At 42.5% G+C, this 14,122-nt stretch overlaps 1 protein-coding gene across 1 annotated transcript; it reads right to left on the reverse strand.

Annotated features, from left to right (window-relative positions):
- Positions 1–1,156: 1,156 nt before the first annotated feature.
- LOC124020181 (zinc finger protein 570-like) lies at positions 1,157–4,406 on the reverse strand. The gene is made up of 2 exons (XM_046335514.1): positions 3,974–4,406; positions 1,157–1,943 (listed from the first exon to the last, which is right to left on the reverse strand). Exons 1-2 carry the CDS (start codon positions 4,284–4,286, stop codon positions 1,285–1,287), a joined length of 972 nt encoding a protein of 323 aa, XP_046191470.1. The 5' UTR covers positions 4,287–4,406; the 3' UTR covers positions 1,157–1,284.
- Positions 4,407–14,122: the final 9,716 nt, after the last annotated feature.

A 14,122-nucleotide genomic window follows, 5' to 3' on the forward strand; every position in this document is an offset into this window, starting at 1 on the left:
ATAGGACTTACACAGACACAGCTTCTTGTTGGACTGACCTACAACAGGTATTAATGGAGGAGTTGGTAACCATAGAATAGAATATGCCTTTTGGGTTTAATCAGTAACAGTTATTTGTTATTTTAAGGGGTAGATCAGCTTTAATATCAAATCTAATGTTATTAGTCAAATGCACCAAATACAACAGGTGAAGACTTTACAGTGAAATGCTTACGAGCCCCTAACCAACAATTCAGTCATTTACAGAAAATGTAAAATAAGAAAAATAAATAAAAGTAACAAGTAATTAAAGAACAGCAGTAAAATAACAATAGTGAGACCATATACAAGGGGTTACCAGTACAGAGTCAATGTGGAGGCTATATACAGGAGGTACCAGTACAGAGTCAATGTGGAGGCTATATACAGGGGTTACCAGTACAGAGTCAATGTGGAGGCTATATACAGGAGGTACCAGTACAGAGTCAATGTGGAGGCTATATACAGGAGGTACCAGTACAGAGTCAATGTGGAGGCTATATACAGAAGGTACCAGTACAGAGTCAATGTGGAGGCTATATACAAGGGGTTACCAGTACAGAGTCAATGTGGAGGCTATATACAGGAGGTACCAGTACAGAGTCAATGTGGAGGCTATATACAGGGGGTACCAGTACAGAGTCAATGTGGAGGCTATATACAGGGGGTACCAGTACAGAGTCAATGTGGAGACTATATACAGGGGGTAACAGTACAGAGTCAATGTGCAGGGGCACCGGTTAGTCGAGGTAATATGTACATGTAGGTAGAGTTATTAAAGTGAATATGCACGGACGATTATAACAGAGAGTAGCAGCAGTGTAAAAGGGGGGAGGGGGGGGGCAATGCAAATCGTCTGGGAAGCCATTAGATGTTCAGGAGTCTTATGGCTTGGACCTAGACTTGGCGCTCCGGTAAGGCTTGCCGTGTGGTAGTAGAGACAAGAGTCTATGACTAGGGTGGCTGGAGTCTTTGACCATTTTTTGGTCCTTCCTCTGACACCGCCTGGTTTAGAGGTCCTGGATGGCAAGAAGCTTGGCCCCGGTGATGTACTGGGCCGTACGCACTGCCCTCTGTAGTGCCTTGCAGTCGGAGGCCGAGCAGTTGCCATACCAGGCAGTGATTCAACCATTTAGGATGCTCTCTATGGTGCAGCTGTAAAACCTATTGAGGATCTGAGGACTCATGTCAAAACTTTTCAGTCTCCTGAGGGGGAATAGGCTTTCTCGTGCCCTCTTCACGACTGTCTGTTCTATGTCCTACTGTTCAGCAGCCTACATCCTTATCTCCTGTGTGTACTCTCTTATGTCTTCTCATGTGACCCAACCAGGAAAAACTCTTTTCACATTGGGAGCAGTGGTATGGCTTCTCCCCTGTGTGGATTATCTCATGCTGTTTCAATTGTCCTTTCAGCTTAAAACTCTTTCCACACTGGGAGCAATGATGAGGCTTCTCCCCTGTGTGTATTCTATCATGTATTTTCAGGCTCGCTAACAAGGAAAAATTATTTCCACACTTAGAGCATTGGAAAGATTTATCTCGCTTCTCACCTGTGTGTATTCTCTCATGCTCTTTCAGGTATTCTTTCCGGTTAAAACTCTTTCCACACTGGGAGCAGTGATGAGGTTTTTCCCCTGTGTGTATCATCTCATGTCTTTTCAGGCACCCTAATGAGAAAAAACTCTTTCCACACTGGGAGCAGTGATGAGGCTTCTCTCCTGTGTGTGTCCTCTCATGTCTTTTCATGCTCGCTAACAAGGAAAAACACTTTCCACACTGGAAGCATTGGAAAGGCTTCTCCCCTGTGTGTATTCTCTCATGTCGTTTCAGACACCTTAACTGGTTAAACATCATTCCACAGTGGGAGCAGTGGTGTCGTCTTGTTGGTTTGGACGTCTCTGGTTTCTCAGAGTCTGGTCTTTCTCCTGCCAAAGACAAGAGTGTTTATTTAAATAGAGACCTGAATGACACCTCCACAACTCTCTTGCTAGGAGGTTGAATCCAAATCACATGCCTCAATAACCATAGGCCAGTTTACAAAAAAAGTCTTGGTGTAATTTGAAAATCAAAAGACGTGGAGTTCCAACTAGAATCCTGATCTCATGGAATGTCATGATGTCATAATCAGAGCTCTATAATAATAGATAATGTCATGGTTACAGGCTGAGCAGAGCTCTATAATAATTGATAATGTCATGTTGAGGCTGAACAGAGCTCTATAATAATAGATAATGTCATGTTGAGGCTGAACAGAGCTCTATAATAATAGATAATGTCATGTCTTTATAATAATAGATAATGTCATGGTTACAGAGCTCTATAATAATAGATAATGTCATGGTTACAGGCTGATCAGAGCTCTATAATAATAGATAATGTCATGGTTACAGGTTGAACAGAGCTCTATAATAATAGATAATGTCATGGTTACAGGCTGAACAGAGCTCTATAATAATAGATAATGTCATGGTTACAGGTTGAACAGAGCTCTATAATAATAGATAATGTCATGGTTACAGGCTGAACAGAGCTCTATAATAATAGATAATGTCATGTTTATAGGCTGAGCAGAGCTCTATAATAATAGATAATATCATGGTTACAGGCTGAACAGAGCTCCATAATAATAGATAATGTCATGTTTATAGGCTGAACAGAGCTCTATAATAATGGATATTGTGGACTACAGTATTTCAATCAATGTCATAGGCTGCATTTGATCCATTGTTATGAATGTAGGTTCGCCAGGTTCGATCCCAGGCGGAGAAAATAAAGGAAACCAACTAAGTGTCGTAACTGCCAATATAAAGGAAACCCCAACATAAAGTGTGTTGAGCGTTGGGCCCCGACAACAGCTTCAGTGTGCCTTGGCCTTTAGGACATTAAACACTTCATTAGAATTGTTTGGAAAATACTCTTCATGGCTTGCTTTCCTCATATTTAAATGAGTAGGAATTAGGCTTTTGGTTCCCAAATGACAAGGTGGGCTTTTTCTAATGTCATTTCTGTCTTCATAATGCTTTGCTCAACTGTAAGGTTTGTTCAAATTTCACATCTGATTTTTCAATATTGCTATTGTTCCTTCTCTCTCGCTCTCATTATTACTGGAGGGTTCCCATGTTTTAGGTTATTCAGAAACAACGTCTAACTTTCTGATAAAGCCTCGAACTCAAAAGTACTGAGTAAAGGGTCTGAATACTTTCCGAATGTACAGTAAACTAGTGTTTTTCCAATGTTGTATCTGTCATATGGGCATGTTATTTATTTTACCTTTATTTAACTAGGCAAGTCAGTTAAGAACAAATTCTTATTTTCAATGACGGCCTAGGAACAGTGGGTTAACTGCCTGTTCAGGGGCAGAACGACAGATTTGTACCATGGCAGCTCGGGGTTTGAACTTGCAACCTTCCGGTTACTAACCACTAGGCTACCCTGCCGTTATACATTACAATGTTAATGACAGTGGAATAGGGATGTACTGGTGGCAGACGTGACACATTTTCTATCATCCGATTTCGCTTCAGCATTTACTGTAATATAGAATTATCAATTATCTTAACCCATATTTTAAATTGGCAGAATATGGTCATCACACTGGATAAATAATATACTGAAAACATATCAGACTCAATTAGATCGTCCTGTGTGTCATGAAATCATAAACACATCTTGGATTGATAATTTAACATTTCCTAAACATTATTAGGCTACTGTAGCCTCAGTCTACCCGTGATGTCAAAGCAATTTTATGATAAGGTGCGGAAATGAACTAAACGATTTGGTATCACTTTGATTATGGAAGATTGAAAAAGTGTGCGTGAAACGGTTTGTTTGGAATAATTTGTAGCTGTCGTTTCTTTCTGAGCATTAGAGAACATCCTAATCAGTTTCCCCTCCCAGAAAACACGCTGGAACCGTAAAGTGTTTGTTCCACTGTTTTTAAAACAGCACCTACTGGTGTTAATCAGATCTCCAGTCTTCCCTTCCTCCTCCAACGGGACAGTAATCTCCTCCTCCTTCATTCCAAAAACTGCATCCTCCTCTTTCACTCTTAAATATTCTTCCTCTTCTTTCACTGTAAATTCTTCCTCTTTCACGTCTTTCTCCTCTTCTTTCACTGTAACAGCCTCATCCTCTACTTCTTGTTTAACTGTAACAGCCTCCTCTTCTTCCTCCTCTTTTACGGGAGCTTCTTTCACCTCTTCTTTAGCAGGGAGGGAGTAGCTTAGTGAACTCATGGTCGAGGATGTTAGAAAGATAGTTAGCATTAGCCGAGTGTTACTTAGCTAAACACGTAAATAGTACATTAAATAGAGTAACTAGTAAATACGCATTAAGTGTGTTTAAAACACCGAGGATAAAATGAACAAAAATGGCCTAAAGCGCTTAAATGTTGTGGTTTTATGTTGGCTAGCACGCTACCGAGGTGGATGAATTGATGTTGTAGAAAAAAACATCCCGTCCCGTACATTATACGTCACGCAAGAAGCATCACCTGAAAAACTCATCGCCATCTGCTGACTGGAGTGGGTAACACAGTTGAACAAAAACAATATTCTGGCAAAACAATGTAAACAAATCATTGTTAAATAACCAGTTCTCTTACTTCTTACAGATAATACTTTCCTCTACGCAAATGTATAGGCTGAATAGGGAAAGGTACATTATTAACAAACATGTTACGAATCAACCCTGTTACAAATAAGCCCTGTTATAAGAAACCCTGTTATGATAAACCCTGTTATGGTAAACCCTGTTATTGGAAAACCCTGTTATAAGAAACCCTGTTATGATAACACCTGTTATGGTAAACCCTGTTACGGCAAACCCTGTTATGAGAAAACCTGCACCCCCCCCCATAAATGACTACAGCTTTATACCTGAACACGTTTTTAAAGGTGACATCAGTAATGGCGAGAAACAATAAGAAACTCCCACACTGCTCCTGAAAGTGTCACCGCTCTCAATTAAACGTATCGGCCGTGAGGCCTTCCTCACAGCTTTTGTGAGTTAAAACAAAAATTAGCACCCGTATTTAGACATAGCCACACCCACATCCGTTCCACGCATCCAATGGGGTTGGAGTCGAGGGAAAACAAGCATCACAAAAGAAGTGCTACCAAATATAACAATGTGCATTTCATAAATATTCTAATCCAGCGTGAACATAACACTTAATAAACACGTCTGTAAAACCACAACGAGGACATCGACCTATCAAGGACGTTTCCACAAATCATTGGGTACAGCGCAGGAAAGAAACGTCAGAGTCGGCTGAAGCGGTGTGGCTGCATCAGTTCATGTTCACATTTACAACATAACATAACATGGGCATCACATCATTAAGACCTTTAGGGAATCATGTCTGGAGGGTGAAAATACCAAAACATTCTCTTTTACTCAGAGTTATTTATATCACCTCCCCTGTCTGATATCTATACTTTCTCTACGCCACAAAATCTAAAAAAGGTAGATGTTTTTGGTCATTTAAATGTTCTGGATAATCCCTGTCGTTTATTCTAGTTTAAATTTTATGTTCACAAATTATGTTTGAGAGACAGAGGTTTAACCAACATAACACAGCCCACAACACAACCCACAACATAACACAGCCCACAACATAACACAACCCACAACATAACACAACATAACACAGCCCACAACATAACCCAGCCCACAACATAACACAACATAACACAGCCCACAACATAACACAACATAACACAGCCCACAACATAACCCAGCCCATAACATAACACAGCCCATAACATAACACAGCCCATAACATAACACAGCCCACAACATAACACAACCCACAACATAACACAACATAACACAGCCCACAACATAACACAACATAACACAGCCCACAACATAACACAGCCCACAACATAACACAACATAACACAGCCCACAACATAACACAGCCCACAACATAACACAGCCCACAACATAACACAACATAACACAGCCCACAACATAACACAGCCCACAACATAACACAGCCCACTACATAACACAGCCCACTACATAACACAGCCCACAACATAACACAGCCCACAACATAACACAGCCCACAACACAACACAGCCCACAACACAACACAGCCCACAACATAACACAACACAACACAACATAACACAACATAACACAGCCCACAACATAACACAACATAACACAGCCCACAACATAACACAACATAACACAGCCCACAACATAACACAGCCCACAACATAACACAGCCCACAACATAACACAGCCCACAACATAACACAGCCCACAACATAACACAGCCCACAACACAACACAGCCTACAACACAACACAGTCCACAACAGAACACAACAGAACACAACACAGCCCACAACATAGCACAGCCCACAACATAACACAGCCCACAACACAACACAGCCCACAACACAACACAGCCCACAACATAACACAGCCCACAACATAACACAACCCACAACACAACATAACACAGCCCACTACATAACACAGCCCACAACATAACACAGCCCACTACATAACACAGCCCACTACATAACACAGCCCACAACATAACACAGCCCACAACATAACACAACATAACACACCCCCAACATAACACAGCCCACAACACAACACAGCCCACAACATAACACAGCCCACTACATAACACAGCCCACTACATAACACAGCCCACAACATAACACAGCCCACTACATAACACGGCCCACAACATAACACAACCCACTACATAACACAGCCCACAACATAACACAACATAACACAGCCCACTACATAACACAGCCCACAACATAACACAACCCACAACATAACACAGCCCACAACATAACACAGCCCACAACATAACACAGCCCACTACATAACACAACATAACACAGCCCACAACATAACACAACATAACACAGCCCACAACATAACACAACATAACACAGCCCACAACATAACACAGCCCACAACATAACACAACATAACACAGCCCACAACATAACACAGCCCACAACACAACACAGCCCACAACATAACACAGCCCACAACATAACACAGCCCACAACATAACACAGCCCACAACATAACACAGCCCACAACACAACACAGCCCACAACACAACACAGCCCACAACATAACACAGCCCACAACATAACACAGCCCACAACATAACACAACATAACACAGCCCACAACAAAACACAGCCCACAACATAACACAGCCCACAACATAACACAGCCCACAACATAACACAGCCCACAACATAACACAGCCCACAACACAACACAGCCCACAACATAACACAACATAACACAGCCCGCAACATAACACAACATAACACAGCCCACAACATAACACAACATAACACAGCCCACAACATAACACAACATAACACAGCCCAAAACATAACACAGCCCACAACATAACACAGCCCACAACATAACACAACATAACACAACATAACACAGCCCACAACATAACACAACATAACACAGCCCACAACATAACACAGCCCACAACATAACACAGCCCACAACATAACACAACATATCACAGCCCACAACATAACACAACATAACACAGCCCACAACATAACACAGCCCACAACATAACACAGCCCACAACACAACACAGCCCACAACATAACACAGCCCACAACACAACACAGCCCACAACACAACACAACACAACACAACACAACACAACACAACACAACATAACACAGCCCACAACATAACACAACATAACACAGCCCACAACATAACACACCATAACACAGCCCACAACATAACACAGCCCACAACATAACACAGCCCACAACATAACACAACATAACACAGCCCACAACATAACACAACATAACACAGCCCACAACATAACACAGCCCACAACATAACACAGCCCACAACATAACACAGCCCACAACATAACACAACATAACACAGCCCACAACATAACACAGCCCACAACATAACACAGCCCACAACATAACACAGCCCACAACACAACACAGCCCACAACACAACAAAACACAGCACAACACAACATAACACAGCCCACAACACAACATAACACAGCCCACAACACAACACAACATAACACAGCCCACAACATAACACAGCCCACAACATAACACAGCCCACAACATAACACAACATAACACAACACAACACAGCCCACAACATAACACAGCCCACAACATAACACAACATAACACAGCCCACAACACAACACAACATAACACAACATAACACAGCCCACAACACAACACAACATAACACAGCCCACAACATAACACAGCCCACAACATAACACAGCCCACTACATAACACAGCCCACAACATAACACAACATAACACAACCCACAACATAACACAGCCCACAACACAACACAGCCCACAACACAACACAGCCCACAACATAACACAGCCCACAACATAACACAACATAACACAACCCACAACATAACACAGCCCACAACACAACACAGCCCACAACATAACACAGCCCACAACATAACACAACATAACACAGCCCACAACATAACACAACATAACACAGCCCACAACATAACACAGCCCACAGCACAACACAGCCCACAACACAACACAGCCCACAACATAACACAGCCCACAACATAACACAGCCCACAACACAACACAGCCCACAACACAACACAGCCCACAACACAACACAGCCCACAACATAACACAGCCCACAACATAACACAACATAACACAGCCCACAACATAACACAACATAACACAGCCCACAACATAACACAGCCCATAACACAACATAACACAGCCCATAACACAACATAATACAACCCACAACACAACACAGCCCATAACACAACATAACACAACCCACAACACAACACAGCCCACAACACAACACAGCCCACAACACAACAAAACACAACACAACATAACACAGCCCACAACACAACATAACACAGCCCACAACACAACACAACATAACACAGCCCACAACATAACACAGCCCACAACATAACACAGCCCACAACATAACACAACACAACACAGCCCACAACATAACACAGCCCACAACATAACACAACATAACACAGCCCACAACACAACACAACATAACACAACATAACACAGCCCACAACACAACACAACATAACACAGCCCACAACAAAACACAGCCCACAACATAACACAACACAACATAACACAGCCCACAACATAACACAGCCCACTACATAACACAGCCCACAACATAACACAACATAACACAACCCACAACATAACACAGCCCACAACACAACACAGCCCACAACATAACACAGCCCACAACATAACACAACATAACACAGCCCACAACACAACACAGCCCACAACATAACACAGCCCACAACATAACACAACATAACACAGCCCACAACATAACACAACATAACACAGCCCACAACATAACACAGCCCACAGCACAACACAGCCCACAACACAACACAGCCCACAACATAACACAGCCCACAACATAACACAGCCCACAACACAACACAGCCCACAACACAACACAGCCCACAACACAACACAGCCCACAACATAACACAGCCCACAACATAACACAGCCCACAACACAACACAGCCCACAACATAACACAGCCCACAAAATAACACAACATAACACAGCCCACAACATAACACAACATAACACAGCCCACAACATAACACAGCCCATAACACAACATAACACAGCCCATAACACAACATAACACAACCCACAACACAACACAGCCCATAACACAACATAACACAACCCACAACACAACACAGCCCACAACACAACACAGCCCACAACATAACACTACATAACACAACATAACACAGCCCACAACATAACACAGCCCACAACATAACACAGCCCACAACATAACACAACATAACACAGCCCACAACATAACACAACATAACACAGCCCACAACATAACACAGCCCACAGCACAACACAGCCCACAACACAACACAGCCCACAACATAACACAGCCCACAACATAACACAGCCCACAACACAACACAGCCCACAACACAACACAGCCCACAACACAACACAACACAACACAACACAACATAACACAACATAACACAGCCCACAACATAACACAGCCCACAACATAACACAGCCCACAACACAACACAGCCCACAACATAACACAGCCCACAACATAACACAACATAACACAGCCCACAACATAACACAACATAACACAGCCCACAACATAACACAGCCCATAACACAACATAACACAGCCCATAACACAACATAACACAACCCACAACACAACACAGCCCATAACACAACATAACACAACCCACAACACAACACAGCCCACAACACAACACAGCCCACAACATAACACTACATAACACAACATAACACAGCCCACAACATAACACAGCCCACAACATAACACAGCCCACAACATAACACAGCCCACAACACAACACAGCCCACAACATAACACAGCCCACAACATAACACAGCCCACAACACAACACAGCCCACAACATAACACAACATAACACAACATAACACAACATAACACAGCCCACAACATAACACAGCCCACAACATAACACAGCCCACAACATAACACAGCCCACAACATAACACAACATAACACAGCCCACTACATAACACAGCCCACTACATAACACAGCCCACAACATAACACAGCCCACAACAAAACACAGCCCACAACATAACACAGCCCACTACATAACACAGCCCACAACATAACACAGCCCACAACATAACACAGCCCACAACATAACACAGCCCACAACATAACACAACATAACACAACCCACAACATAACACAGCCCACAACAAAACACAGCCCACAACATAACACAGCCCACTACATAACACAGCCCACAACACAACACAGCCCACAACATAACACAACATAACACAGCCCACAACATAACACAACATAACACAGCCCACAACATAACACAACATAACACAGCCCACAACATAACACAGCCCACAGCACAACACAGCCCACAACATAACACAACATAACACAGCCCATAACACAACATAACACAGCCCATAACACAACATAACACAACCCACAACACAACACAGCCCATAACACAACATAACACAGCCCACTACATAACACAGCCCACAACACAACACAGCCCATAACACAACATAACACAACCCACAACATAACACAACATAACACAACATAACACAGCCCACAACACAACCCACAACACAACACAACACAACATAACACAGCCCACAACATAACACAGCCCACAACATAACACAGCCCACAACATAACACAGCCCACAACACAACACAGCCCACAACATAACACAGCCCACAACACAACACAGCCCACAACATAACACAACATAACACAGCCCACAACATAACACAACATAACACAACATAACACAGCCCACAACATAACACAACATAACACAACTCACAACATGGGTGGAGGATCACATAATAATGCCCTTCATTTGTAACTGTTTATCCTGTTTTGTTGGCATATTGTTGCACTGTGCGCAGCCTTATATTTATAACAGCCTTAGACTTTTGGACCTACTGATTGAAAAGTTTATTTATTTATTTATTTTTACTATTTTTTCTACATTGTAGAATAATAGTGAAGACATCAACACTATAAAATAACAGATATGGAATCATGTAGTAACCAAAAACAAAGTGTTAAACAAATCAAAATACATTTTATATTCTTCGAAGTTGCCACCCTTTGCCTTGATGACTCGACCAGCTTCACGAGGTAGTCACCTGGAATGCATTTCAATGAACAGGTGTGCCTTGTTTAAAGTTCATTTGTGAAATCTCTTAATGCGTTTTGAGCCAATCAGTTGTGTTGTGACAAGGTAGGGGTGGTATACAGAAGATAGCCAGCCCTATTGGGTAAAAGACCAAGTCCATATTATGGCAAGAACAGCTCAAATAAGCAAAGAGAAACGACAGTCCATCATTACTTTAAGACATGAAGGTCAGTCCATCATTACTTTAAGACATGAAGGTCAGTCCATCATTACTTTAAGACATGAAGGTCAGTCCATCATTACTTTAAGACATGAAGGTCAGTCCATCATTACTTTAAGACATGAAGGTCAGTCCATCATTACTTTAAGACATGAAGGTCAGTCCATCATTACTTTAAGACATGAAGGTCAGTCCATCATTACTTTAAGACATGAAGGTCAGTCCATCATTACTTTAAGACATGAAGGTCAGTCCATCATTACTTTAAGACATGAAGGTCAGTCCATCATTACTTTAAGACATGAAGGTCAGTCCATCATTACTTTAAGACATGAAGGTCAGTCCATCATTACTTTAAGACATGAAGGTCAGTCCATCATTACTTTAAGACATGAAGGTCAGTCCATCATTACTTTAAGACATGAAGGTCAGTCCATCATTACTTTAAGACATGAAGGTCAGTCCATCATTACTTTAAGACATGAAGGTCAGTCCATCATTACTTTAAGACATGAAGGTCAGTCCATCATTACTTTAAGACATGAAGGTCAGTCCATCATTACTTTAAGACATGAAGGTCAGTCCATCATTACTTTAAGACATGAAGGTCAGTCCATCATTACTTTAAGACATGAAGGTCAGTCCATCATTACTTTAAGACATGAAGGTCAGTCCATCATTACTTTAAGACATGAAGGTCAGTCCATCATTACTTTAAGACATGAAGGTCAGTCCATCATTACTTTAAGACATGAAGGTCAGTGAATCCAGAACATGTCAACCATTAAAGGAAAAGAGAAAAACAATAAATATTCTCAGTCAAAAACAACAGTCAGAACAAAGCCTCTATATTCTCTCATGAAAAACTCCCTAGAAAGGCCAAAACCTAGGAAGAAACCTAGAGAGGAACCAGGCTATGTGGGGTGGCCAGTCCTCTTCTGGCTGTGCCGGGTGGAGATTATAACAGAGCCTCTATATTCTCTCATGAAAAACTCCCTAGAAAGGCCAAAACCTAGGAAGAAACCTAGAGAGGAACCAGGCTATGTGGGGTGGCCAGTCCTCTTCTGGCTGTGCCGGGTGGAGATTATAACAGAGCCTCTATATTCTCTCATGAAAAACTCCCTAGAAAGGCCAAAACCTAGGAAGAAACCTAGAGAGGAACCAGGCTATGTGGGGTGGCCAGTCCTCTTCTGGCTGTGCCGGGTGGAGATTATAACAGAGCCTCTATATTCTCTCATGTGATTTCAGGTCCTCTAACACACATCAAGAAAAGCTTGATGATGAGTTGGTTATTTGAATCAACTGTGCACTAGGGCACAAACCAAACCCTCGCCCAGAAAACACATCCACAAACACAATCCTTTATAATACATGCAGGAGGGAAAACACTGGAAAGTCAAGACACATTCCGAGAGTCTGGGAACTACTGACCCATCATTAATTGGGCCTTCATCTGTCCTCTGTTCCACTGTTCAGCCCACATCTGTCCCACTGTTCAGTCTATATCTGTCCTATGTCCCACTGTTCAGTCTATATCTGTCCTATGTCCTACTGTTCAGCCTACATCTGTCCTATGACCCACTGTTCAGTCTATATCTGTCCTATGTCCCACTGTTCAGCCTTCATCTGTCCTATGTCCCACTGTTCAGCCTTCATCTGTCCTATGTCCCACTGTTCAGCCTACATCTGTCCCACTGTTCAGCCTACATCTGTCCCACTGTTCAGCCTACATCTGTCCCACTGTTCAGCCTACATCTGTCCCACTGTTCAGCCTACATCTGTCCCACTGTTCAGCCTACATCTGTCCTCTGTCCCACTGTTCAGCCTACATCTGTCCCACTGTTCAGCCTACATCTGTCCCACTGTTCAGCCTACATCTGTCCTCTGTCCCACTGTTCAGCCTACATCTGTCCTATGTCCCACTGTTCAGCCTACATCTGTCCTATGAGCCACTGTTCAGTCTATATCAGTCCTATGAGCCACTGTTCAGCCTTCACCTGTCCTATGTCCCACTGTTCAGTCTATATCTGTCCTATGTCCCACTGTTCAGTCTATATCTGTCCTATGTCCTACTGTTCAGCCTTCATCT

Source organism: Oncorhynchus gorbuscha, unplaced genomic scaffold (assembly GCF_021184085.1).
Source record: "Oncorhynchus gorbuscha isolate QuinsamMale2020 ecotype Even-year unplaced genomic scaffold, OgorEven_v1.0 Un_scaffold_766, whole genome shotgun sequence".
Taxonomy (NCBI): Eukaryota; Metazoa; Chordata; class Actinopteri; order Salmoniformes; family Salmonidae; genus Oncorhynchus; species Oncorhynchus gorbuscha.